This window comes from Mobula birostris, chromosome 6, assembly GCF_030028105.1.
Source record: "Mobula birostris isolate sMobBir1 chromosome 6, sMobBir1.hap1, whole genome shotgun sequence".
Taxonomy (NCBI): Eukaryota; Metazoa; Chordata; class Chondrichthyes; order Myliobatiformes; family Myliobatidae; genus Mobula; species Mobula birostris.
The window spans coordinates 150,973,233-150,998,449 of record NC_092375.1 but is presented as its reverse complement, the minus strand read 5'-3'; the positions used below and the strand labels follow the sequence as shown (position 1 = coordinate 150,998,449).

The 25,217-nt window shown below is 38.7% G+C and overlaps 1 protein-coding gene across 2 annotated transcripts in view; it reads right to left on the bottom strand.

The window, feature by feature from the left end:
• Positions 1–522: 522 nt before the first annotated feature.
• pgap1 (post-GPI attachment to proteins inositol deacylase 1) overlaps positions 523–25,217 on the bottom strand; it is a 106,217-nt gene continuing 81,522 nt past the window's right edge. The window contains exons 23-27 of one of the 2 annotated variants that reach the window (XM_072261627.1): positions 22,435–22,570; positions 16,774–16,824; positions 9,318–9,562; positions 6,510–6,614; positions 523–5,003 (exon numbers count right to left, since the gene is read on the bottom strand). In XM_072261627.1, the coding sequence (XP_072117728.1) occupies positions 4,865–5,003; positions 6,510–6,614; positions 9,318–9,562; positions 16,774–16,824; positions 22,435–22,570 (676 nt within the window). In that variant the 3' untranslated portion in view covers positions 523–4,864. Of the gene's footprint in view, positions 5,004–6,509; positions 6,615–6,648; positions 6,864–9,317; positions 9,563–16,773; positions 16,825–22,434; positions 22,571–25,217 lie in introns of those variants that run through there. The other variant, XM_072261629.1, reaches the window with a different exon arrangement.

The window sequence follows — 25,217 nt, the reverse complement described above, 5'->3', positions numbered from 1 at the left end:
AATAAATTGTAAGGGTGCGGGGAAATCGGGTGAAGGGAAATAGAACGAATGGGATTGTTTCCTTTACATCTGGCACAAATCAGATGGGCCAAGTGGTCCATTCTGTGTTATTAATAGTGTACGATATCATTGAACATATCTATTATATTTGTCAGTAGTAATTATTCACTATGTGCATCTTAGCTTGCAGAGAATAATATATCAGCATAGAGTTTTCATTTTGTGAAATCTTATAGAGCATCAATTAAAAATGGACTAAAATTTCTTCGTGTTCTTGTGGAATTCTTGAAATTGGAAAATGTATACCAATTACAAATTAGCTCATGTTCTCCAATATAATCACACGTGACTATACCAACATAAAAAAAAACAAAAATAATAAACTTAGCTCATCAAAAAAAACTTTTCCAACATTGAAGCTTTGAAAATGGGGTTGTCAGCTCTGAACATTAATAAACAAACCAATCTTCTAATGTGCAAATAGAAAATGAAACACTGCAAAATGTATCATACAATGTAGCATTTTTAATTATATTGAACTCTTCAAAATGACATGTCTGTTTTTTAATAAGTTATGATTTACTACCCACAACTGATTGCCCATGAACCGCTTTACAATTAGAAACTGTACATCAATAGATTGTATAAACCTGGCAAATATTACTAATACAATTTTTTTAAATTAACAGTTTACATCAATATTATACAAAAAAAATTTCCATCACACAAATTTCACAAATATTCTTTCAAAATTATTAGATCTCAGAGAACCGATAAGGCTTGCAGTTTTATAGTGAAACAAGTAACATCACTGACAACATGAATTTTAATACCTGCAGTAGTTTGGTCACTTGATTTACAGATACTTTGGTGCACGTCAGCTATTAGTTAGACATTAATGCAATAAAAATCATTGACAATAGCTTTACCTTTCATTGAAACAGACTAAACTTGGGCATTGAAAATGGAAATGGGCTTGTGCCCATACTTAATAACTATCTCTGGCAAGATTAATAACACCTTCACAAAGTAATTAACAGAATAAAATTAAAATCACTTAAAAGATACAGAGGACAGTTTGGGGGGCATATTAAGGTAAGGTGCAACTTATATTATTAGATTTGTCTGCAATCCTGAGATTCTCAGCATGATCAGTTCCCCATCTGCCCAGAAAATAGAGCACAATTGAATTGAAATCACTTGTTCAATAAAATTTCCTTTTCCAACTATCATGAACATAATGTGGAATTCAAGGAACTACAATGGTGTAAAATAATGTTTCCAGTTGTCTCTAATATTCTTGTAAACACCTATTGTATTTCATACGTTGACAATTTCATTCTTGCTTATTCATGAGGCGCGACTGTGGCACTTTTCTCTCTCCCTTAATTGAAATATGTGGCTTACTGAGCCAGATGAGAGGGCAATTTAAAAGCTACATTTTGGCCAGACTGTTACATTTCTTTCCTTGAATGGCATCAGTGAAAAATAAATCTCAAGATTGTATGGTAGCATATATTACCTTTGAACATCAGCAAACCTGATGTGTCTTTATGACAATTTAGTAGTTTCATGATTACATTTAATGATGGGAACTTTTTCTTTTCCGATTTCATTAATTATGTAATTCAATTTATTGATTGCTCTGATGAGTTCAAACCCATTGCCTGGATAGCAGACTGGGCTTCTGGATAATAAGCTCAACAATTTACAATAATATCAGCATCTCCATATTATTTACAACTAGAGGACATTATCTACAGTGCCATTTGGTTACAGAATATAAACTTTGTTTTCATTCACCTAATTGATATATAAAGAAAAAAAGCAACATCTAATTATCATCTAATCTCTAAGGGACATAGGAATATATAATTAAAGACAACATTGCAGAAGAGGAGTAGTGGTTGCACCATCAGTAAGCACTGAGAAGGTGGATCCTGTAAGAATACTGCAGCCTACCCTCCTCAAAGCAACTTAGTCTCAATTAGTGCACAAACTTCTCAGCAAAACTTCTAAAGAAAGATTTGTTGAGGACGATGATAGCTAAATTTAAGATTATTACAATCGCTTAGTTCAAAATTGCAGCTACATACCTTTGCAATTTTTTAAAGTTTCCTATACTTACAATTTGAATATCTGAGAGGAAGAGTTTACAAATGTTTATCCTCAAAATCTGTATTATGTGTGTGTGCTGGGATAGAAGCTCCTGGTGTCAATAATACAAGAAAAGTAAATGGACTGTATTTCACAAGAAGTTCTCAATACCAAAGAAAATCTACCAGGTTTATTGAACTGTCAGTCACTGTCTAAAACTACTGAAAGTCACTTCAAGTAATATACCCATAACTTGGGCCTGAGGTTATATAACTGGACAGCAGCCAACAATAAAAAAAAATTCTCTGAAATGCCTCTGTTAGTTACTTTAGTGGATCCAGTAAAGTGTTTTATAACTACAATATGACAGTGGAAAGAATTTCAGAGGAACTTCTTTTTTTACAGCCTATTATATTAGAAATACCCTGTTTTATTCCCATTTCGGAATAGGGAAATCCCTGATACTATCTATTATCACTTTCCTTTCAGCAAGAATAATCAACTTTTCAGAGTTTCCTGCAATTGGAGATAATAGTGCATCACCCTCAAACTTAGCAAAAATAATTTGTGAGATGTAAAATTAACAAGGATATTGTACATTCTAATAACAAGTCATTATTCTGTTATATATCAAAACAGGAAATACTCTTGAAATCAGGCAGTACCTGTGAAGAACCCAGCATTTCAGTTGCCTGACCTTTCCCTAAATAGGCAAAATTTTGTGATGATGCAGGTTTGATGCAAATTCTGAATCAGGAAAGGGAAGGAAAGAAATGAATGCCAATGGGAGTGATTAAATCCGAAAAGGATGACAGTGCAAAGTAAAAGTGGAAAAATTAAGAACATGGGGGCTACATCCAAGTGGGCGAACCAGCTTTAAAGATAATTTTGATGCAGCAGCAAACTTCAGCTGTGCAAGTGAATAGGTGTGCACATGGTGGAAGGGAGGGTGTGTTGAGCAGTTTTGGGCATCTGCTGTTGTTGTGTTGGTGAAGAGTCAAGATGACCTCAGATGGTCTTGTGGTTCGTGTGTGTGTGTGGTCAAAGAGCGACCTGAGGTAGGGACAGGGATGAGAGTCAGCCAGGGGATGGTGAAGGTTAAGGCTTCCATCTAGGCTCCCAGAGAAATAAAGGACTTGGGTGGACTGGAGGATCCTCATGGAATGAGATGAATCAGAGTGAAGAAGAATCAGATCAAAGTGCAAGGAAGGAGACATGAACAATACGATGTAGATCAGGCATGGATTCTGGGAGTAGGAGCAAATTAAGTGCAAGTATGGAAGTTGGCTGACAGGTACCCTAATCCATCTGTGTTTTGTTCAGACCATGTTGCCATGAGAGTGACCAGTGATGGCTGCTCCCAGAAAAATCTAGCCCACATTTCAATTTGGAGCATTGCAAGGAGAACTAAATCACTTGTGTGCAATTGATTTCAAAACTACATCAAGGGCACAACTACCCTATCAAAATTCCCAGAATGAGGCCTAAAAAAGAAAATTAAATAACGATTGCAAGATTTGAAATTTAAGGCATACTTATGTCGAGAAACTACAAATGGCACCTTTGGAATCAATACCAGCAGATGTTGATAAAAAAAAACTGCGGTGGTTATGATCCACAAACATTTAACATTAATTTAGGCAAGGAGCCAACTGACATGAGTTATTTTTTGGAGCTTTCTTTGTAATGTGGAGAAGATGCCTACTTCTTCCCTAAACACCTTCCCGTGCAACATTTTTTTTATTCCCTTCCCCCTGTCCAAGGCACTAAACCCTTCCAAGTACGACGATTTAGCTATGTTTTATAGGAGTTTTTGTATATTCATGATATGTCTCTTCAAATACTGAGGGAACTCCATGTAGATCCAGTGTTTAACAGAACACCTCTGTACAGTCAAAAGGGTGGCCATGATTTTCCAACTGTTTAACTTTTACACCCCTCCTCAATCTACAAATCGCCTCAGTATCCCTTCTCATCACTCTCCTTCTCCTCTTTATACTGGCCAGCCTACCTCTCCACACTTGATCCTGATGCAGGGTTTTGACCCAAAGCATCAACAATTTCTTTGCTCCCACAGGTGAGTGCCTCCAGCACATTATTATGCCAGATTCCAACAACAGTCGAGTCTCTATGTCTCCATTGATTTTGCTAATATTGGATTATAATCAAAACCTTCATTTTTTTTCAATTGACAATGACTTACAACTTCCCAACACACTTCTTTTGTTTCTCTACTTATCTCTCTCTCATTAAACACTTAATCACTTCTGTTCTTACATTCCTACAAATATTTCTCCTTACTTAGCCAAAAGTTTCATTACTTTTTTTTTCCCAAAGCTCTCACAGTGAAGTTATTATTACTGACGGCCATCACACATTCAGCTTTCTTTGGGAATGACCAAATGTGGATAAAGTTGTAATGTATTAAAGCCTTGAAATTATCACTTAAAAAGGTTGTTATCAAATACAGGGCCATTAGCAATATGTTTTGAGAACAATGTAACAGAACAACATTCTCAGAAGCCATTAAGATATAATACCCTGCATCGTCATTCATACTAACACAAATATACAACCAATCTACATTTTCCAAATACAGGACATTTTTAACAAGTTATATGATGAACGGTTCAGCAAAGGTATACCAATTATAACCTAACATAATTATGTAGCACCCTTACATTTAAAAAAATTACAAAACATTCACTTTCTGAAGTGGTACATGTGTAATGAATCAAACTGGTAATTCATAATGTTGCACAGTCATTTATATCAGAGAACAAAGTGCATATAAAGCCAATGAAAACGTAACAAAGTAAGGAACCCTGTACAAGTGCACTAGTCCAAAGGCTGACATGGCAATAACCAACAGGAGCTGTAGTCTTGCTGTGTATTTCAGTAGCTTACTAAAGTGAAAAATAAAAGCCATCATTAGTTACTGAAAGAAGTAAACACTGAGAAGTATATTTGCAACATATAATGTCTTACTCTGGCACAAAGTTTAATAGCAGGTAATGGTATTTTAGTGCACCAAAAACAAAAAATATGCTACAGAATAATTGGTGGTGCTGAACATGGGTTGGAGATTACTTTTTTTTTCATCAAATCTTCAATCTCCCTTGACATCTAGAGTTCCCTATTCATCAAATCCTCAATCTTCCTTGACATCTAGGGTTCCCTGTTCATCAAATCCTCAATCTCCCTTGACATCTAGGGTTCCCTGGACATGCTGTCATTACCATTCACCCTTTTGAATTCTCACTAACTCTTTTTAAAAGGTCCCTGGAAATCTTACTAATTCTCTTTTAAAAGATCCCTGTATGTCATCTTCTGCCATGTCCTGTCTAATGACACATAAATCAGTCTTTCTCAATTTAGACACCTACTTTCCAAATTATCCTTATCCTGCTTCAAAACTACTTTGAAACTTAATAAACTTAGCTCTGTGATGTTTACTTCACTCTACGCTGAACTGAAGTTGAAGCTGTGGCCTGCTCCGGCTGATTCAGGCTTCTTGTCTGAGGACTCATTTTCATTCTAAATGTTATTTGCTTACTTTTATTCTTTGCACAATTTGTTTTTTTTAAACTCTGTGCATTGGGTCTTTTTTATGTTCTTATTGGTTTCTTTGTTTTGTGGCTGCCCGTAAAAAGGCAAATCTCAAGGTTGTATAATATATACGTACTTTGATAATAAATGTACATTGAACTTTGAGTTACGATCGATATTCCCAAAGTGCTTGTCCAGTGAAACATGGTCTGCTTCATTGCCTAGGATTAGGTCTAGCACAGACTATTCCTTGCAGGGATACTTAGCACACGAGCAGATCTCCTGGATGCACTTCAAAAACACCACCCATCTGATGTCATTGCGTGTGATATTAAAGAGGTAAATCAGACCAAATCTTATTTGATGATCATTATTTTTCCTCTTGATTTTAAAATGTTGTCAGAGTTGAGATGCAGTCTAAGAAAAGATATTGCTTAAACTGTTCAAGAAATACAGAATTATCCCAAAACTTTGTGATAAATATGTTTTAAAAAATCTTGTATAATTCTTGTACAACGTCCTAAAATAAAAAGCATTTTCCATTGTCCTCCAACTATAATGGATTAAATATTCAGGAGGATAAAAGTGATCCTTTCCACTCACAAATGCACCTTTAACATACAATTTGAAAGATGAATTGTATAAAGATCATAATTATAGAAGTAACTATAACACCAATTCTTTACACTTTCACATCAATATCTAGCCGCCTTATTTTAAATGTTCACAACTTTCTGAAGAGTTGCATAGAAGTTATCAACCTTTTGCCAAATATTCAATAAACAGCAGGAGCCAATGTAAGATCAGCATAAAACTCGCTATGTACTTAGCTAATAAGTTATAAGAACAGAAAAACAAAATACCTCCTCTTAACAAATGCTGAATGTGAATTAATGAGAATCCCCATCGTCACCACAAGGATAGATGCAACAATATCACACGGATCAGGATCAAGCCTTCTTGCATACCTGGTTAATGATGAAACAGAAATATTTAGAGGCCCAAGAGACTGCGGGTATTGGAATCTAGAGCAAAATATAATTGCTGGAGGAACTCAGTTGGCCACGCAGCCACTGTGGCAGGAACTGGACAGTCAACTTTTTGTCCAGATCACTCAACTTGACTAATGAAGGGGCCCACCTGAAATACTGTTTCTTCATTTCCCTGCCTTACTCATTGAGTTCTTCCACCAGTTTTGTTTTCTCTGAAATATTACTCTGAAATTACAAAACTGAAGTCAAACAGACCTGGTGAAAATCAAACTGAGCATCATTGAGCAAACAACAGAAATTCTGCAGATGCTGGAAATTCAAGCAACACACATCAAAGTTGCTGGTGAACGCAGCAGGCCAGGCAGCATCTGTAGGAAGAGGTGCAGTCGACGTTTCGGGCCGAGACCCTTCGTCAGGACTAACTGAAGTCTCGGCCTGAAACGTCGACGCACCTCTTCCTACAGATGCTGCCTGGCCTGCAGCGTTCACCAGCAACTTTGATGTGTGATCATTGAGCAAGCTATTGATGAGCTGGAGCTGCTTTAGGAAACGTGACCTTGTAGTGACCCAAGGACTGGGAATTCCTATGTCCTTTCAGGATCAAGAACCCATCAAAGCTAGATGATGATCCTTTACCAGTTCAGAGTTAATGTTTCAAATATTCATGTGAAATGAGGAAATTATTAATTATACCATTTCAAAATTTCAATTGGAACAGATTTTGAATGTTTCTGAATGTCAGGATGTATTTCAGAAATTTGCACCAAAGATGTATTCAGCAATTTTGTGTGCAGTTGCTTGTTCTGATCCATTCGTGCAGCTAGGGCTTGGCACTATAGAGTCCTGTCTGTTAGGTACGGGATGCTCTCAGCAAACAATTGCATGCTCTGCATCTCAAGTGCACAAGAAACAAGGTGGCAAATGCTGATTCTGAAGACACTCTGTGCCATCATGTTTTGTCAGTTCATGACTTGCCATTTCAGAGGGAAGTTAAAAGTTAATCACACAGCTGTGAACACGGAGTAAGATACAGAATGGAGCAGATAAGGACAGTGAATTTCTCTTCCTGAAGGACATCAATAAATCAATTTTCTTTTTGGCAGTTTCATGGTTAATCATGGGAAGTCGAGGGAACACAGTCAATTCTCGTCGAGGGATCAGCAGTGGAAAGGATGAATAGTCTCAAGTTCCTGGGTGTGAACCTCTCTGAAGATCTATCCAGGGTCTAAAGTATTGATGCAGTTACAAAGGAGGCACATCAGCGCTATATTTCATTAAGAGTTTGAGGAGATTTGGAATGTTACCAAAGACTCCAGCAAATTTCTACAGATGTACAGTGGAGACCATTCTAACCGGTTGCATCATTGGAGGGGCCACTACAAAGGATTGGAAAAAGCTGCAGAGGATTGCAAACTCAGTCAGCTCCATTAGGGGCACTAGCCTCCCCAGCAGAGGACATCTTCAAAAGCCAATGCCTCAAAAAGGTGGCATCCATCCTCATCACTGAGGGAATGCCCTCTTCTTACTGCTACCATCACGGAGGAAGAACTTCTTCCCCTCCACCAACAGATTTCTAAATGGACAATGAACCAACCCATAAACACTGCCTCGCTGTTTTGCTGTTTGTACTATTTATTTTTTTCATTTTTTTAAAAAATTGTAATTTATATTTGTATTTTTATGTATTGCACTTGTGAGGAGAATACACATAGATAAGATGTTAGCTGTCCTGTGTGATCAGCAGTTGGTCTGCCACCTGTCTTCAAGAGAGAGATAAGGAACACAATGAAACAGCATCTGGAGATGTGTAATGAAGGGACGGGAGAGACAGCTGTCTGGAGCGGCTCCCCCTTTGAACCCTGAACTGTTTGAAGTGATGGACAGGCGATACCCCAGCAGGGGGATAAAAAGGGACAGGTTCGCTAAGGCAGGACACACGACACCCGAGGTAACGAGACCCTGGAAGCGGTGCGCCTCTCGCGAGTCGGTGGGAAGTACCAGACCTTAAACGCACAGGGTGGAAAGGTACGATCAGCGAGAACCCGGTGTGTGTCCACCCTCATTTGGGTGCCGGGTTCACTGCAGAGGATCGACCGCATCTGGAGGAGGGGTCACAGTCGGTGACCTCAGGTGACATCACCAAGGACCTGCCCAAAAGCTGCTTGTGAGCCGTATCGCCGGTCTGTGAGTGGAAGCCGTGTCTGAATGATCAGTCGTTCCCGTTCTCTCTCTCTCTCCCCCCACGTTGTCCATCGCCATGGCAACGATTACTACGAACTGCACTACTAAATTGGACTGAACTCTGTGTCACTTTGAAATTGGTCATTTATCCCTAGACAACGATAGAGCTTGATTGATGCTGTTATCTTAATTCTGTGCACATGTGTGTTTATTATTGCTGAACTGTTGCATTTATTATCCTTTCGATTACTGTGTTGCTTGTTTCTTTAATAAAACTTTCTTAGTTCTAGTAATCCAGACTCCAACTGAGTGATCCATTTCTGCTGGTTTGGCAACCCAGTTATGGGGTACGTAACACACTGTACTGCTGTCACAAAACAACAAATTTCATGACATATGTCAGTGATGTTAATCCTGATTCTGACCTTCCAAATGGTTATCTCCTTGAAACATGAAAGATTCTTGTCACCTAAACTGCTAGAAAAAAAGATATCTTACCCGAGATTTTTTACCCAATAAATAAGTGAAGGTGCGCTGAATAGTATGATCCAGTTCAGCAAATGTAGGATCGTAACATGAATCTTAAGAGTGTCAAGTGCATCATCAACATCCGAAACTGATAGCAGTTTATGATTATCTAGGTTTTGCTGATCTAATTCTTCAGCCACTCCAGATTTGTCTTCCTCTTCCTCTTCCTTTGCTGTGGAAGTCATTGCAACTCTCTTTACAGTTTCTTGTGGTGCCTGCAAAACAAATAATTTGATTATTACCAAAATGTTTAAGAAATATTACGCAAGGTAATTTAATAAGAACATTCAACTCAAAACACCATAAGACCATAAAATATCGGAGCAGAATTAGGCCATTTGGCCCTTCAAATCTGCTCTAACATTTCATCATGGCTGATCCAATTTTCCTCTCAGCCCCAATCTCCTGCCTTCTCCCCGTATACCTCATGCCCTGACCAGTCAAGAACCTATGAATCTCTGCCTTAAATATACATAAAGACTTGGCCTCCACAGCTGCCTGTGGCAAAGAATTCCACAGATTCACCACTCTCTGTCTAATGAAATTCCTACTCATCTCCATTCCATAAGGACACTCCTCTATTCTCAAGCTGTGTTCTCTGGTCTTAGACTCTCCCACCATAGGAAACATCCTCTCCACATCCATTCTATCAAGTGCCTTATAAAGCCTCAGCATCACATCCTTGCTCTTGTACTATTCTAGATCTCTTGAAATGAATACTAACATAGCATTTGCTTTCCTCACCACTGACTTTACCTGCAAGTTAACCTTCAGGACGTTCTGCACAAGGACTCCCAAGTCCCTCTGCATCTCAGATTCCTGGATTTTCTCCCCGTTTAGAAAATAGTCTGCACATTTATTTCTACTACTAAAGTGCATGGCCATGCATTTTCCAACATTGCATTTCATTTACTACTATTCTCCTAATCTGTCCAAGTCCTTCTGCATCCTACCTATTTCCTCAATACTACCTGCCCCTCCACCAATCTTCATATCATCTGCAAACTTGGCAACAAACCCATCTATTCCATCATCTTGGGGTCCAATATCTACTTTTTCCTCTCTTTTATACTTCATGTATCTGAAGAAACTTTAGTTATCCTCTTTGATATTACTGGCTAGCTTACTTTCATATTCCATCTTTACCTTCCTAATTACTTTTTTAATTCCCTTTGCTCCACTGTAATACTGATACATCTGACTTTAGCTCTTCCTTCTCAAATTTCAGGGCGAATTCAATCATAATATGATCACTTGCCCCGAAGGGTTCTTTTATCTTAAGCTCTCCAATCAATTCTGGTTCATTGCACAATACCCAATCCAGAATAGCTGATCCCCTCATGGGCTCAACCACGATCTGCTCTAAAAAGCCATCTCATAGGCATTCTAGAAATTCCCCCTCTTGCGGTCCAGCACCAACCTGATTTTCCCAACCTACCCACATATTGAAATCCCTGATGGTTATTGTAATATTGTCCTTTTGGCATGCATTTTCTATCTCCCGTTGTAATTTGTAGACCACATCCTTACTACTGTTTGGAGGTCTGTATACAACTCCCATCAGGGTCCTTTTACCCTTTCAGTTCTTTAGCTCTATCCACAATAATTCAACACCTTACGTCCCTATGTCACCTCTTTCTAATTATTTGATTTCACTTTTTAGCAAAAGAGCAGCACCACACCCTCTGCTTGATGAGAGAACTTCAAGCTGTTAACAGAGGTTTGCCTTAATTTCAGTGAAAATGAAGATTTCAGGGGAACAAATTCCAATACAGAATCAACATGTTGGCATATTTAAGTTAGTAATGTTGTAGAATTATTACATGGGATTATGCAGGACACAATCCACATGTTCGGCACACTTTGCATTCCACTAAATATGGTTGTTCAATATTAAACTTCTAAACAAGGAACGGTCTTTCTTTTAATTAAGCTTGATTGGGATGACGAGGACAAAGAATAAATACTTCAAGAAATAATGTTAGAAAGCAATGAATGACTCCTCTAAGAGTCTGAGGTCTCTCACCAATTATAGGCACAAACTGCAAGACATCTGCTCTACCTAATGGCCATCTAAAATACTTCCACGTTTATCTTTTGCAAACTTTTGTCCAATTTTAGAGGGATCTGAGCCAGTTGGGACTAGCTTAGATGGGAATCTTGGTAGGCGTGGACCAGTTAGGCGTAGAATCTGTTTCCCTGCCGTATGACTCAATCAATGACTTCTCCTTAAAAGTAGCAAGATGCCAAACATTTTTATTTAACATCAACAATATACATATTGTTTTAAGGCTGTAATTATATCTTCCCAAAATGCTGTTAAAATCATGCAGAGTTAACTGAAATCAAACATCTCCCCTTTTCCTCATATTTATTTGCAAGGTACTTCCAAAGGAGCAATAGGAAAGCAGTGCCAAATTAACCAAAAAGTAAATTTATATTCCAGCTACCAGTCAAAATCATATGTAATCCTAACTCTGTGGCTTGTTTCCACTCTCCTTGTAGGAAGATGCCCTGGGTCAGAAAATCCTACTTCCTAATCATTTCAACAAGACTATGCTACATGTCCAAAGTATGCACTCAGTGGCTAATTTATCAGCTACCTCTTCTACCTAATAAAGTGGCCACTGAGTGTATGATTGTGGTCTTCTGCTGCCGTAGCTCATCCACCTCACTCAAAGTGTTGTGCATTCAGAGATGCTCTTCTGCATGCCACTGTTGTAACGTGGTTATTTGAGCTACTGTTGCCTTCCTGTCTGTTTGGCCATTCTCCTCTGACCTCTCTCATTAACAAGGTAATTTAGTTTTTCACACCATTCTCTGTAAACTCTTGAGACTGTTGTGTGTGAAAATCCCAGGAGATCAGCAGCTTCCAAGATACTGAAACCACCCTGTCTGGTACCATAAGTCGTTCCACCGTCAAAATCACTTAGATCACATTTCCTCCCCATTCTGATATTTGGTCAACTGAACCTCTTGACCAGTTCTGCATGTTTTTATGCACTGAGTTGCTGCCACAAGATTGGCTGATTAGATATTCATATTAACAAGCAGATGTACGTAATAAAGTGGCCACTAGGTATACATCAGATATCTGGAGAAAAATTTAATCTTGCACTTGAAATACACATCATGTGAAATCATATCAGAATGCACTCTGGAAACTGTGCCTTTAGTGCCCAAGATACGTGCAGATCCAGGTGCAACTCCAGTCAACAAGAAAATAATCAGAGGAACTATTGATGCTGGAGACGTAAAATAATAACTAAAAATGCTGGGAACACGCAACAAGTCAGGCAACATCACAAGAGAAAAAGTTAATATTTCAGATTTGAGACCATTCATTAGAACTGTCAACTATGACAGAACCAATGAAGGAGGCTTAGTATTGCAGTAACACTGGTATCTGTCTAATGTAAAAAAATTCCTAAAATTCATCTACTGCAAGCATATTCTTATTTACCACCCTTCTCTTTATCAGAATCATCTGTAAAATGTTAAGTGTTGTGGTTGGACCAATAGGTTATCATTGATTATCTCAGTTTGGATCCTACCAAAGCCACCAAGTTCCTGATTTCACTGCGGCATTTGTTGAAAAACAGCCGAATTCCACAGCTGAGGTGAGAGTGACTGTCTGACATCAAAGCAGCATTCACTATATCTAGCAACAAGCCCTCAAGTAATTGAACTGGGACCTAAAGACGATGGAATTGTATCAAGCAAAATGGGAAATGTGACGCTCTGCAGGAGGTATTCAGATCAGTGTCCTTGGCTAAACATCTTGGGCAATTTCCATTCACAATGTTAAAAATGGGGATTTGTCAAATTTCCATGGCATCTTATGACAGGTTGAGACCCTGCAGCAAAAACTGGACAATACTTGGGCATAGGCTGACAAATGACAAGTAACATGCAGGCCATACAAATATTAGCAATGACTATCTTCAAAAGAATCTAATCAACCTTCAAGATATTCAACAGTAATACCAGTATCAAAACACCCATCAACATCTGAATTCTTGCCGATTAGAAATTGGGACAGCCACATAATCACAGTAGTTATAACCCATATAAAATAATAGGGTTGCTGTAATGGGGGATTTTAACTTCCCAAATATAAACTGGGCCCTTCATAGTGCAAGGAGGTTAGACAGGGCAGAATTTAAGTGTATCTTGGAAGATTTTTTACATCGAGATGTGAGGGTGTACTGGATCTGGTGTTGGGAAATAAGCCTGGTTAGATGACTGACCTTTTAGTGGGTGAACAGTTAGGGAAGAGTGACCACAACTCCTTAACTTTCAGGATAGCTATAAGGACAGATATGGTACTTGCGGGAGTGTTTTAAATTGGAGTAGGCAAATAACAAGAGCACAAGACTGGAACTAAGAGTTAAATGGAAACACCTTTTTCTGGCAAGTCCTCATCAGATTTTGGAGGGTGTTTAAGGATCAATCGCATGGAGTACAGGAGACGTATACTCCTGTTAGAAGGAAGGACACGGATGGAAAGATAAGAGAACCTTGGATGTCCAGAGAGGTAATAAATTCAGTCAAGAAGACTGGCAAAGAATACAGCATGATACAGATCAGTTGCAGATATGGGCAGAGAAATGGCTTATGGAGAGGGTGCAGAAGAGGTTTACCAGGATACTGCCAGGTTTAGAGGGTGTTATGGGAGGCTGGATAAACTTGGGTTGTTTCCTCTGGAGCAGTAGAGGTTAAGTGGAAATCCGATAGAGGTTTATAAGATTAGATATAGAGCAGACAGTAGGTATCTTTTTCCCAGGGTTGAAATGTCTAATACCAGAGGGCATTCATTGAAAGTAAGAGGGAGTAAGTTCAAAGAGGATGTGAGGGGTAAGTTTTTTTTTTACTCAAGAGAGTGGTAGATGCCTGAAATGCACTGCCTGGTATGTTGGTAGAGGAAAATACATTATAGACTTTTCCGAGATGTTTGCCTAGGCACATGGATGTAAGGAAGATGGAGGGATTAGTGTTTGGGTTTTTTTGATCTGATGTTCAGCACAACAGTGTGGGCCAAATGGCCTGTTCCTGTACTGTACTGTTCTACGTTCCACCACCTAAAAGGACCATCGCACATGATTGGGAACTGCCTTTATGTTCTCCTCAAAGTTACACAACTTTTAAAATTGAATTTAATTTCCTTTCCTTCACAACATGAAATCGAAGCTTTTAATGTCCCTTACTAAAAGTACAGGTTATTCCAGATTACAGTTCAGGTAAAAAAAATTCACACTTATGGAATTCACAAATCATGATAAAAAAATTTGACATACGGAATAAAAATCCTCTCTTATGGAGTTTACGTGAAGAAGGGAAACCCAAAGCATATGGAGAGAACTGAATTAGTTTACCAACAATTTGAGGCTGCAAGTTCACACAAAGGGTAGTCACTTAAGGCATTTACTTTGGAAACTGACAAATCAATCCTTTTTTATTGATACTTGTGCAACAAAACCATCAACCAATGTAGCACCTATATTTAATTAGTTAAAACAGCAACATTCTTTTGTCTACCTACAACACGTCAGAATGCTCTTGACTACAGGTTGCATGCTTGTGTGGTCACTACTGTTGAAGAAGCTTTCTGTAGGAACTCATCTCCACTTGTAACATGGGATTCAAAGGGAATAAAGTGTCTGCTACAGAGAATTGAGATACCAGTGTTTTTCTTGGAATGCAAACCCCTCCCCTGCTCGACCCATAATGTAGGGATCACCTGAACATTAAACAACAGATAGCAGCTATTCGAGACAACTTCCCATTGCCTTCTCTAAAGCATTTAAGGGTGAACATTAAAAAAAAATTATCTTGCTGGTGATGCCAACATTTATTGGCAAGTTCAAAGAAAATTTTGTTTTGTTTCATTCCAGAGTTAGGTTGGGCTAAAAAAGATAAACTAAAATTAATTTTTATAATAATCAGAATTCAGGATCACGCTATTCATTAAATTTCATAAATTGGATTTTAGAATGACTATCAGAGAGATGAAAATTATCTCTATTATTAAATGGATTCAATAGACTAAACAAAAACCAACTAAAGTTTTCACAAACGTAGTGAGTGAGTAAATTGCCTGATGCGTTTTCTAATAATTTTTTAAAAGCAGATTGCATGATAAGGTGATAACAAATCTTGAAAATTCAATTTTATAGTTGTATGGTCTCACTTCCTAAGAGGACAGTTAGTTTTAGAGATTTATTCATTCTGGTTTATAGTTTGAATATCTAAGAACTTATTAATCTGTTGGCTGAATAGCATGCCTTATTGCCACAGCCATCCAGTGAAGCAGCAGCACACAAGAACTGTGTGCGCCTCAGGCAGCAGATCTTGTGGCTTTGCCAGAGATTACTCTGATGGCCTTTTGCCAACTCACCGTGGTCGGAGACATTTAAAAACAGTTCAAAGAGAGCAAAATAATTAAAAATGAGAAGTCAATAGAAAAGTTGGTCATAAGATTGACTTCATGTCCTATAAATTAACTAAAATCTTTAAGAGGAATTTTTATTTTCAAAAATTGGGGATATCCATCCCACTGAACTGAATGGTGCTGTGTTTACATATGCCAGCCTTAGAGTGAGGTGCATGCATTCCTCCAGCTCAGGAGATATGTGGTCCTCGCCCAGATTCAGTGCTGCTCAGCTGCAGTGTAGGAGGGCAGATACATTTCTGACTTCTGTGCACATCATGGGTATCAACAAAGAGCACTGAGGTGGAAATTGGGACTAACAAAGTGTATCAGTTAAGGCAGTGACATAAGTGACTTAAAATGTAACTATGGCATCCTCCATTGACAGAATTCTTATATATATTCCAGAACAACACCTATTCCCTTAATTTATAAGTGTATAGTCCAAGAAATAGCCCAGAGCAACATGTCATTCCAACAGAAAGGTAAAGTGGAATTATGGAGCCTTGCCAAAACCCATCTTGTTAAAATCTTACATGGGGAAAGTATGATTTTTTATTACATTATTCTTTCCTCATTAATGTTAATTGCCTGTAGGCAGAATATGTACATCCTACAGTTATAATGGAATAGTTCTTGCAAATTTCAAACACTTTCAAAATTCTAAGATAAAGCAATGCTGTCTGCTGGATGTATTCAACAAACTGCAGTTTTCAAAGGTATACTAATTTATTCCAACTAACTGCAGGCTCTTATATACTGAGTCAATGACTATTTCATAGGTTTTTGTCAATGAGGTAACCTCACACACAGACTGTAAAATACCAGAAAAAGCATCATGCAACCCATCACCACCAGCGCAGAAAGAGCAAGAAGCAGTGACAAGATGTTTCTTTTTGTCCAGGGCGCAGTGGCAGCGTCCTGTAAGAAAGCAGTGCCTAAAGCTACTCACAGCTTAAGTACTAAAAATAAAGAGGGAAAAAAACACAGCCTTACCAAATTAAGAATACCTTTCATTGTTTGCACTGCAGCTTGCAGGCGGAGGACCTGAGGAGGAAAAAAGAAGCACATTAATTAAATATTCAATTATACCAATTCAGTTATTATCCACTAATTTTTGACACACTAAAATCCCTCCATTTAAAATATCTACAAAAATATTGGGAACTGTTACTTCCGTTATATACTGCATTATTTAAAAGACTGAAAAATATTCATCAGATAAATTATTTTATTTTTCGGAATGTAATAGCCATCCTATTTATGTTGATTGCTGTATCAGTGCTGGTTCATGAACAGTTAAGAAATGTAGGGTTATCTCTTCCAAAAATTAGCAGGATTAGCACTTGAAAAGGCACAGCCTACACGGCAATAGACTAAGAAAAGTAAGATAAACATTTTTGACCTGAAGTAACTCCTTACTTTATATAATTCTAAGACTGAAAGGAATGTAATCTACATATTTGATATGGTGGATGTTTCTTGACAGATTCTCTCAAGCACTTTCAGCAACAACACCTCACGATACAAAAGATAATGTGCTGCAGGATCCTACATAAAGGCAAGAATTTTTATTAAGAAAGAAAAAGAATGCATTTCTGACAAAGTCCTTAAAATGCTTCACATTCCTGAAGGCAGCAAAGATCAGGATACTTGGAAAGGGACTGAAAGATATAATGAATACCCACTTTGTCGAGTAGTTAAAGGTCATCAAGAGAAAAAGACCAATTATTAGACTGTAAGATTATTTAAGCATAACATTAAAAAAAGCAATGAAAGCTAAGTCAGAAGGACTGCACTTCATTGAACCAAAATTAGCAGAAAAAAGGACAACGTTAAAGTAAACAAATGAAAACCAGAAATATGATTTTTGATGATACGTTAAATGAGTACTTCCTCCAAAAAATGTAACTCATATGTAATGATAAAAAAGGACAAAATGTTGCACAGAAGAAAATATTAAAGATAGGCTCATATTGGTGAAAATAAACAAGTTCCCAGCAAGTGATGGCACACTGCTTTTACAGGCAGAGTGTGAGAAACAAGCAGAAATCTCGAGGGAGATGACAAGCACTGATGCCAACAGATGGGAAGCAGAGCAAAATGGTTGAAAAGGAGGGATGGAGCAATATTATAGAGCAACCAGAACATGAGAAACAGATTATTATGTTTATGTTTAAAAAGGGTAACAAAACAGCAGGGCAAATGCAGACTTATCAGTCTGTGCCAAATAACACAACCAATTAATTAGGAGCAAACTTTAGGATTATCTGGACATTCATTAGCTACAAACTGCAGTCAAATATGTAACTTCCCCTTTGCAGCCTGATCTACTGTGTATCTCTCAGTGTTTTCTTTTTTATTTCATATCCTTAGCATCAATCCTGTTCGTCTAGATTCCGTCTTAGAGGATAATAACGAAGTGCATTTTGGCAGCATGATAGTGAATCTAGACTTTCAAAGCATACAACAATGTTCTGCATAAAAGAACTACATTCAACCTGAAAGCATTAAATATTCAAGATATATTTTGGAAATTTATATTAGAAAAAAATTGTTTCCAATTACAATAACAGTGCCTATAAAAAGTATCCAACCCTCCCCCCCTTTGGAAATTTTCATTATCTTAATTTACTTAAGGTCAGGAAGCATAAGCCAGGTAACTACAGGCCAGTGTGCCTCGTGTCAGTGGTAGCAAAATTATTGGAGAAGATCCTAAGGGACCTTTTAGACATTTGGCAAGGCAGAAGAGGATTGTCAACGTGACTTTGTGCAAGGGGAATCCTGCTTTCCTAATTTGATTGAGTTTTTTTGCGAGGTAACTAGGAAGACCAACAAAGACAGGGCAGTAGAAGGCTAGTCCAAAAGATTAAGGCACATGTGATCCATGATTAACGGAGGGAACTTGGGATTGAAACCCACAGTTCCTTGAAAATGGCAACACGAGTAGAATGGGTTGTGAATCAGATACAATCACCACATTTAAAAGACATTCAGGTATGCATATACACTCAGTGGACACTTTATTAGGTACACCTGCTCATTACTGCAAATATCTAATCAGCCAATCATGTGGCAGCAGCTCAGAGCATAAAAGCATGCACACATGGTCAAAAGGTTCAGTTGCTATTCAGACCACACATCAGAATAGGGAAGAAATGTGATCTAAGTGACTTCAAACCGTGGAATGATTGTTGGTGCCAGATGAGGTAGTTTAAGCATCTCAGACACTGCTGATCTCCTGGGATTTTCATGCACAACAGTCTTGAGAGTTTACAAAGAATGGTGCAAAAAGTGAAACAACATCCTGTGGGCAAAAACACCTTGTTAGTGAGAAAGGCCAGAGGAGAATGGCCAGTTTGGTTCAAGATGACAGGAAGGTGGCAGTAACTCAAAAAACCACGCGTTACAACAGTGGTGTGCAGAAGAGCATCTCTGAAGTCAAAACCTTGAAGTGCATGGGCTACAGCAACAGAAGACCACCAAGTGGCCACTTTATTAGGTGCAGGAAGTGTCCAATAAAGTGGGTACTGAGTGGAAATAGACAGGGTGTAGCAAGGTAAGAAACTAATACAATTAAATGTGAGCAATATAGATGGGTAAAAGAGGAGATCGTGGACATAGTAGGGTGAAGGGTTGTTTTTATGCTAGCAACTCTGACTCTACTGCACAACAAGTGATATCCTGTAGATTTGACAAATGCTGTTGAAATAGCTAAGAGTAAACGTAGCCAAGAACTTCAATTCTTAGCGTGGCACAACATATCCACTCATTGGGGAACAACAATCAAGAAAGACAACCAAATGCTAAGCTACAGAATCAAAATAGTAAAATACACGTCAATGGGATGTATCATCAATCTGCCTGGTGCCTTTGTAACATATCATCACAAGGTTTGTCTCGTTCTGAGCAGTGTGACAAAATAATTAACTGCAGGGAAAAGGTAAATCAGGCATATTACTTTTAATTAAATTCAAAGGGTTGATTATGTTCATTCTTTTAAAGTGTAAATTTTGAAAATTACTTCAAGGACAATCATATAGAATGCAAACGAAGTAATGAATACTACTTGAACGGAATGAAATGGGCAGCCCGGCAGCGTGGTCTTTACTGCCCCAGTGGCCTGGGTTCATTTCCCGCCGCTGTCTATAAGGAGTTTGTACATGCTCCTGATGACTGTGTGGGTTTCCTCGGGGTGCTCCACTTTCCTTCCACAGTCCAAAGGTTGGTTGATTAATTGCCCTGTGATTAGGCTAGGGTTAAACTGGGGGCTGGTGGGCAGCATGGCTCGAAGGGCCTGTTCTGTGCTGTATCCCAATAAATAACATTTTAAAAAAAATTAAATTGAACTCAACAGCCTGGATTATCTTTACTTGTTATGTGGCCTACTGGTCAAAGCAGATACAAGACATTTATTCAGATGACGACTTAACCCATTAATGGTTACTAGTTTAAATAAGAGATAATAATTCATCTTAAATGTGTCAATTATGGCTACATCAGAGTTTAATACCTCAAGAAAAATCTGGGACAAATAGTAATTTTAATTTTGAAAGGAAGAGACAGAAAGCAAACAAGGATTCAAAAAGATGGTATACATTGTGGTTCTTACTTGGAAAAGTGTCATGTTGACCTTTCCACTCAGAATAAGCAATACATTCCAAGGTGAACACAAGAAAAACTGATGGATTTCTGTCTGAATGAGCCAAATCAAGATGAACTGCCTTCTTGTCTACTTCTATGTTCTTGTGACATGGAATCTTAAAAAGAACCAGTGCAGCTCAGTCAACATTAATCACCGAAGATGGAACATAAACCTGGAGTCTTCAGTCCCTGAGGCTCAGAAGTAACAATTGAGCCATGGGGGGTGGGGGGGAAATCAAACCCGAACAATTCTGTGCATGCTTCGAACAGGAGGGAACGGATATGTTATCTCCCACTCTGACAGTCTCCAGTGAACCTGAATCTGCTGTCACCATCATGGATGTAAATTAGTCTTCTGGATGGCGAACCTGTGAAAAGCATTAGGTCCAGATGTTGTCCCTGGCCATATCCTTAGATTCTGTACAGATCAGCTGGCAGGGGTATTTGGAGATAAGTTTAACCTCTCCCTGGGGCAGGATTAATGACTACTGCCCGTTGGCTTGAATATCTACCAATATGAAGTACTTTAAGAGGCTGGTCATGACACGAGCTTTCCAGACAACTTCAACCCACTTAAATTTGCCTACCACCTAAAAGGTCTACGTCAGATTTCATCTCCTTACCCCTACACTCTATGGAAATATTCTGATAAAGACCACAGAAAGTGATGCTAGGAAGTTAGAAGTCAAACATTCATCTGCACAAAAGAACCAAATGAAGAGAAGATGCTAAGTGAAGAGAGGCTAGGCAAAACAAGAGGGATCAGCCACCACTTCAGTGAGTGAACCGTGCTAAGTATGTTTAAAAAAAAATTCCTTCCTCCCACATTATTTTGAAGATCTTCCAATACTTATCACAATATCCTAAACACAATTGTTTTACGTCCAGTATTTTAAATTAAGAGGAAAGAGAAACAATTTCAGGCCCAGGACCCTTTACCAGAGTGGAAAAGAAAGAAATGTAATTTTAAGTGGAAGAGAGTGTGTAGGAGGGCTGTGCTTCGAACAATGGAAATTTCTCTGATAGGCAAGACTGGATCACCTAATGTGGCAGAATATTCAAAAAAAAAAAGGAAGAACTAAGCCAAAACTATGGTGGCTAAAGATGGCCAGATGGCATACAAACAGAAGAGAGAAAGTCATTTAAAGTTTGAGTAGTTGATACTGAGTTTAGAAGACTGCAACTTGTCCAAATAGAAGATGCGACAATGTCCTTTGGCTACATTCTGAGAGTATAGGAGGCACATGTGCAGAAAGGTCAAAGTGAGAGTGGGACAGTGAGTTAAAGTGACAGGCAACTGCAAGCTCAGGGTACTCCTTCAGGCTGAACGCAGTTGCTCTGTAAAGCAATCATTCAATCGGTGTCTGATTTTTTGTCAGAGCACAGGGGGCTGCAATGTGAATACTGAATGCAGTACATTAGACAGGATGAAGTGCAATGAAATGCTGTTTCACTTGGAAAGTCTGTTAGAGCCCCCTGTTTAATGAGAAAGGGAGGGGGTGGAAGAACAGGGATTCTGCTGCAATTGCATATAAAAATGCCATTTGACAGGAATTGATAGGCAGGGACAGAAGAGTGGACCAGGGAGATATGAGAGTGTAACCTTTTGGAAATGCTGAAATGGAAGAGGTGGAGAATTTGTGTCTGGTGCTACAATCTTGTTGGAGCTGACCTGGAACATTAACAGTTGATTTTTCCACAAATGCTCTCTAACTTGCTGAAAGTTTCTAGCATTTTTAGTTTTATTTCAGATTCCCAGGATCTGCAGTTTCTTCAATTTTAACAAAATTAAGTGTCCCTATTAACAAATAAACTGAAGCAATTCAAAATATTTGGTCAACATACTAAAGTTTGGTTTCTTTAACTGGTTCAAAAGTAAACCCTTCTCACTAAGTAAATGTTTTTTTAAAAAAAGTTAATTGACCTGTTTTCATTGTAAAGTTACAAGTTAGTTTTTAAACATTGTATAACTTGTGAATGATTGAACAAGACTAATTAATAAGTAATTATTACCTTTAAGAGATAGAGAAGGTAACCAAATATGAGAGCAAGAGCACCACAGGTTGTCCAGATGATAAAAAGTAGGAAAATCGTAAAACAGGAACTTTGAAGACTTATTAGCTCAGAATCTTTTTTAACAATTGATGGCCTGTAAGAGTGGGAACAATGAAATACATTTGAGCATTTTCCAACATCACAACAATATTATAGTTGTTTCAAGAGCACATCTTGGCATTAGCCCCACACTGTCCCTCTGGTATGTTAGTCAATCCTGGTACATACACCAGATCACTAAAATTAATACAAAATTATTTAACTCTAATAGTAGAAATTTTCAGAATTGTTCAATGAAACCAGCAAATCTTTCACCTTGAGACAAGTTTCACAGTTTCAATGGAGTCTTCAATTTTAGTGTCATATTAATCACCTTTGCCCAAAGCAGTCTAATTATAAGACCATAATACACAGAAGCAGAATTAGGCCATTTGGCCCATCAAGTATACTCCGAACATTTATCTACAAACAGAAGTGGCATTCCAAAGATTCTGGCTATTAAACACTGGAGAGATATACTTAGAGTCAGAATGCATAGCCGCTTCTCAACATGGGTGCTGAGCCCATTGCTGTACACTCTGCTCACACATGACGGCACGGGCAAACACTCGAGTAATCACATTGGCAAGTTTGCCGATGACAAGACAGCAGTGGATCTAATCACCAACAACCATGAGAGGAGAGAGGGAAGAGAGGGAAGAGAGGGAAGAGAGGGAAGAGAGGGAAGAGAGGGAAGAGAGGGAAGAGAGGGAAGAGAGGGAAGAGAGGGAAGAGAGGGAAGAGAGGGAAGAGAGGGAAGAGAGGGAAGAGAGGGAAGAGAGGGAAGAGAGGGAAGAGAGGGAAGAGAGGGAAGAGAGGGAAGAGAGGGAAGAGAGGGAGAGAGGGAGAGAGGGAGAGAGGGAGAGAGGGAGAGAGGGAGAGAGGGAGAGAGGGAGAGAGGGAGATAGGGAGAGGGAGAGATAGAGAGAGAGATAGAGGGGGAGAGAGAGAGAGAGAAAGAAAGAAGGTGGAAGAGCTTCAGGCCTGATGCCAGGCAAATAATGTCAACAAGGCAAAGGAGAAGGTTATCGACTTCAGCAGAAATCACAGGCCTCCTCACATCAGTGGCACAGCAATGGAAACTGTGAGCAGTTTCAATTATTTCATTCTCCTTTATGCTTGTGTTCTTGAACTGACATTACACAATCTTGATTAAACACAAGGATTCAATAAAGATGACAAACTGCTATCGAAGAATCTGTGGACTGACCCCTACCATCCTAATGTAGGACCTTATGGATAATAAGACCATAAGATGCGGAGCAGAAATGGGCCATCAAGTCTACGCTGCCATTCAGTCATGGCTGATACTTATGAAGCCTATTCTTCCACCTTACCAATCCAGAACCTAAATACACCCAATACCTTGACATCCAGTCTCCTAGGGCAATGATCTCAAGAGATTCACCACCCTCTGGCTTAAGAAATTCTTTATTATCTCAGTTTTAAAGGGGTTTCCCTTTATTATGAGCTGTACCCCTGGATCCTACACTCTCCTACTAATGGCTAAAGAAATTCCTCCTTTCATAAAACATCCTTGTATTTTGGCACTGTGCCCTTTGACCATAGACTCCTCCACTGCAGGAAATATCCTCTCCATGCCCACACTATCCAGACCTTTTAGTATCCCATAGGTTTCCATGATATCCCCCATCATTTTTCTGAACTCCAGTGAGTAGTGGCCCAGAAACTTCAAACACCCCTCATATGTTAAGCCTGGGATTAGTCTTGTGAACCTCTGTTGAACAAGGACCAGAGCATCCTTCCATAGATATGGAGCCCAGACTTGCTCACAATATTCCAAATGCATTCCCACCAACACCTTATAAAGCCTCAGCAGTACATCCTTCCTTGTTTTACAGTGCAATGTAAGCCCATCTGGTCCTTCGAGCCACTCCATCCCATTAATTACACAACCCTGATTAATCCTAACCTAATCATGGGACAATTCATAAAGGACTGTGGGAGGAAACCAGAACACCCAGGGAAAACCCACACATTCTATGCAGAGGACATACATAGACTCCTTTCAGAACAGCGTGGGAATTGAACTCCAATCTCTGGAACGCTCTGAGCTGTATTAGCTCCGAACTTAGCATTAAGCTACTGTGGTGCCCAGTTTCGACTATAGTCCTCTCAAATTGAATGCCTTCCTTACTACCAACTCAAAGTATATTTATTACTAATGCATACGTTACCATAAACTGCCTTGATATTCAACCTGCAAGGGAACCTTGACAGAATTCTTAAGTGGAAGACCCAAATCCCCTCGCAACTCTGATTTCTGAATTTTCTCCTCATTTAGAAAATAGTTCACACTTTTATTCTTCCAAAGTGCATAACTGCGCACTTTCAAACACTGTATTCCTTCTGTCACTTTGTTGCCCATTCTCCCAACCTGCCCAAATCCTTCTGTTGATTTTTTTTTTGCCTCCATGGCACTACCTTTCTTGGTAATGACTCTCTGTGTCTGCAAACCTGGACACAATGCCAACAGTTCCTTCATTCAGATCATTAACATATAAAGTGAAATGCTGCAGTCTCAACACGGACTCATGTTGAATTCCAGAAGTTATCAGCAGCCATCCTGAACAGGACCCCTTCATTCCCACTCTGTCTCTGCAAGCCAGCTTATCCTCTATATATGCTTGTATGTAACTCTAATACCATGATGTCAAATATTGTTTAGCTTTCTGAAAATC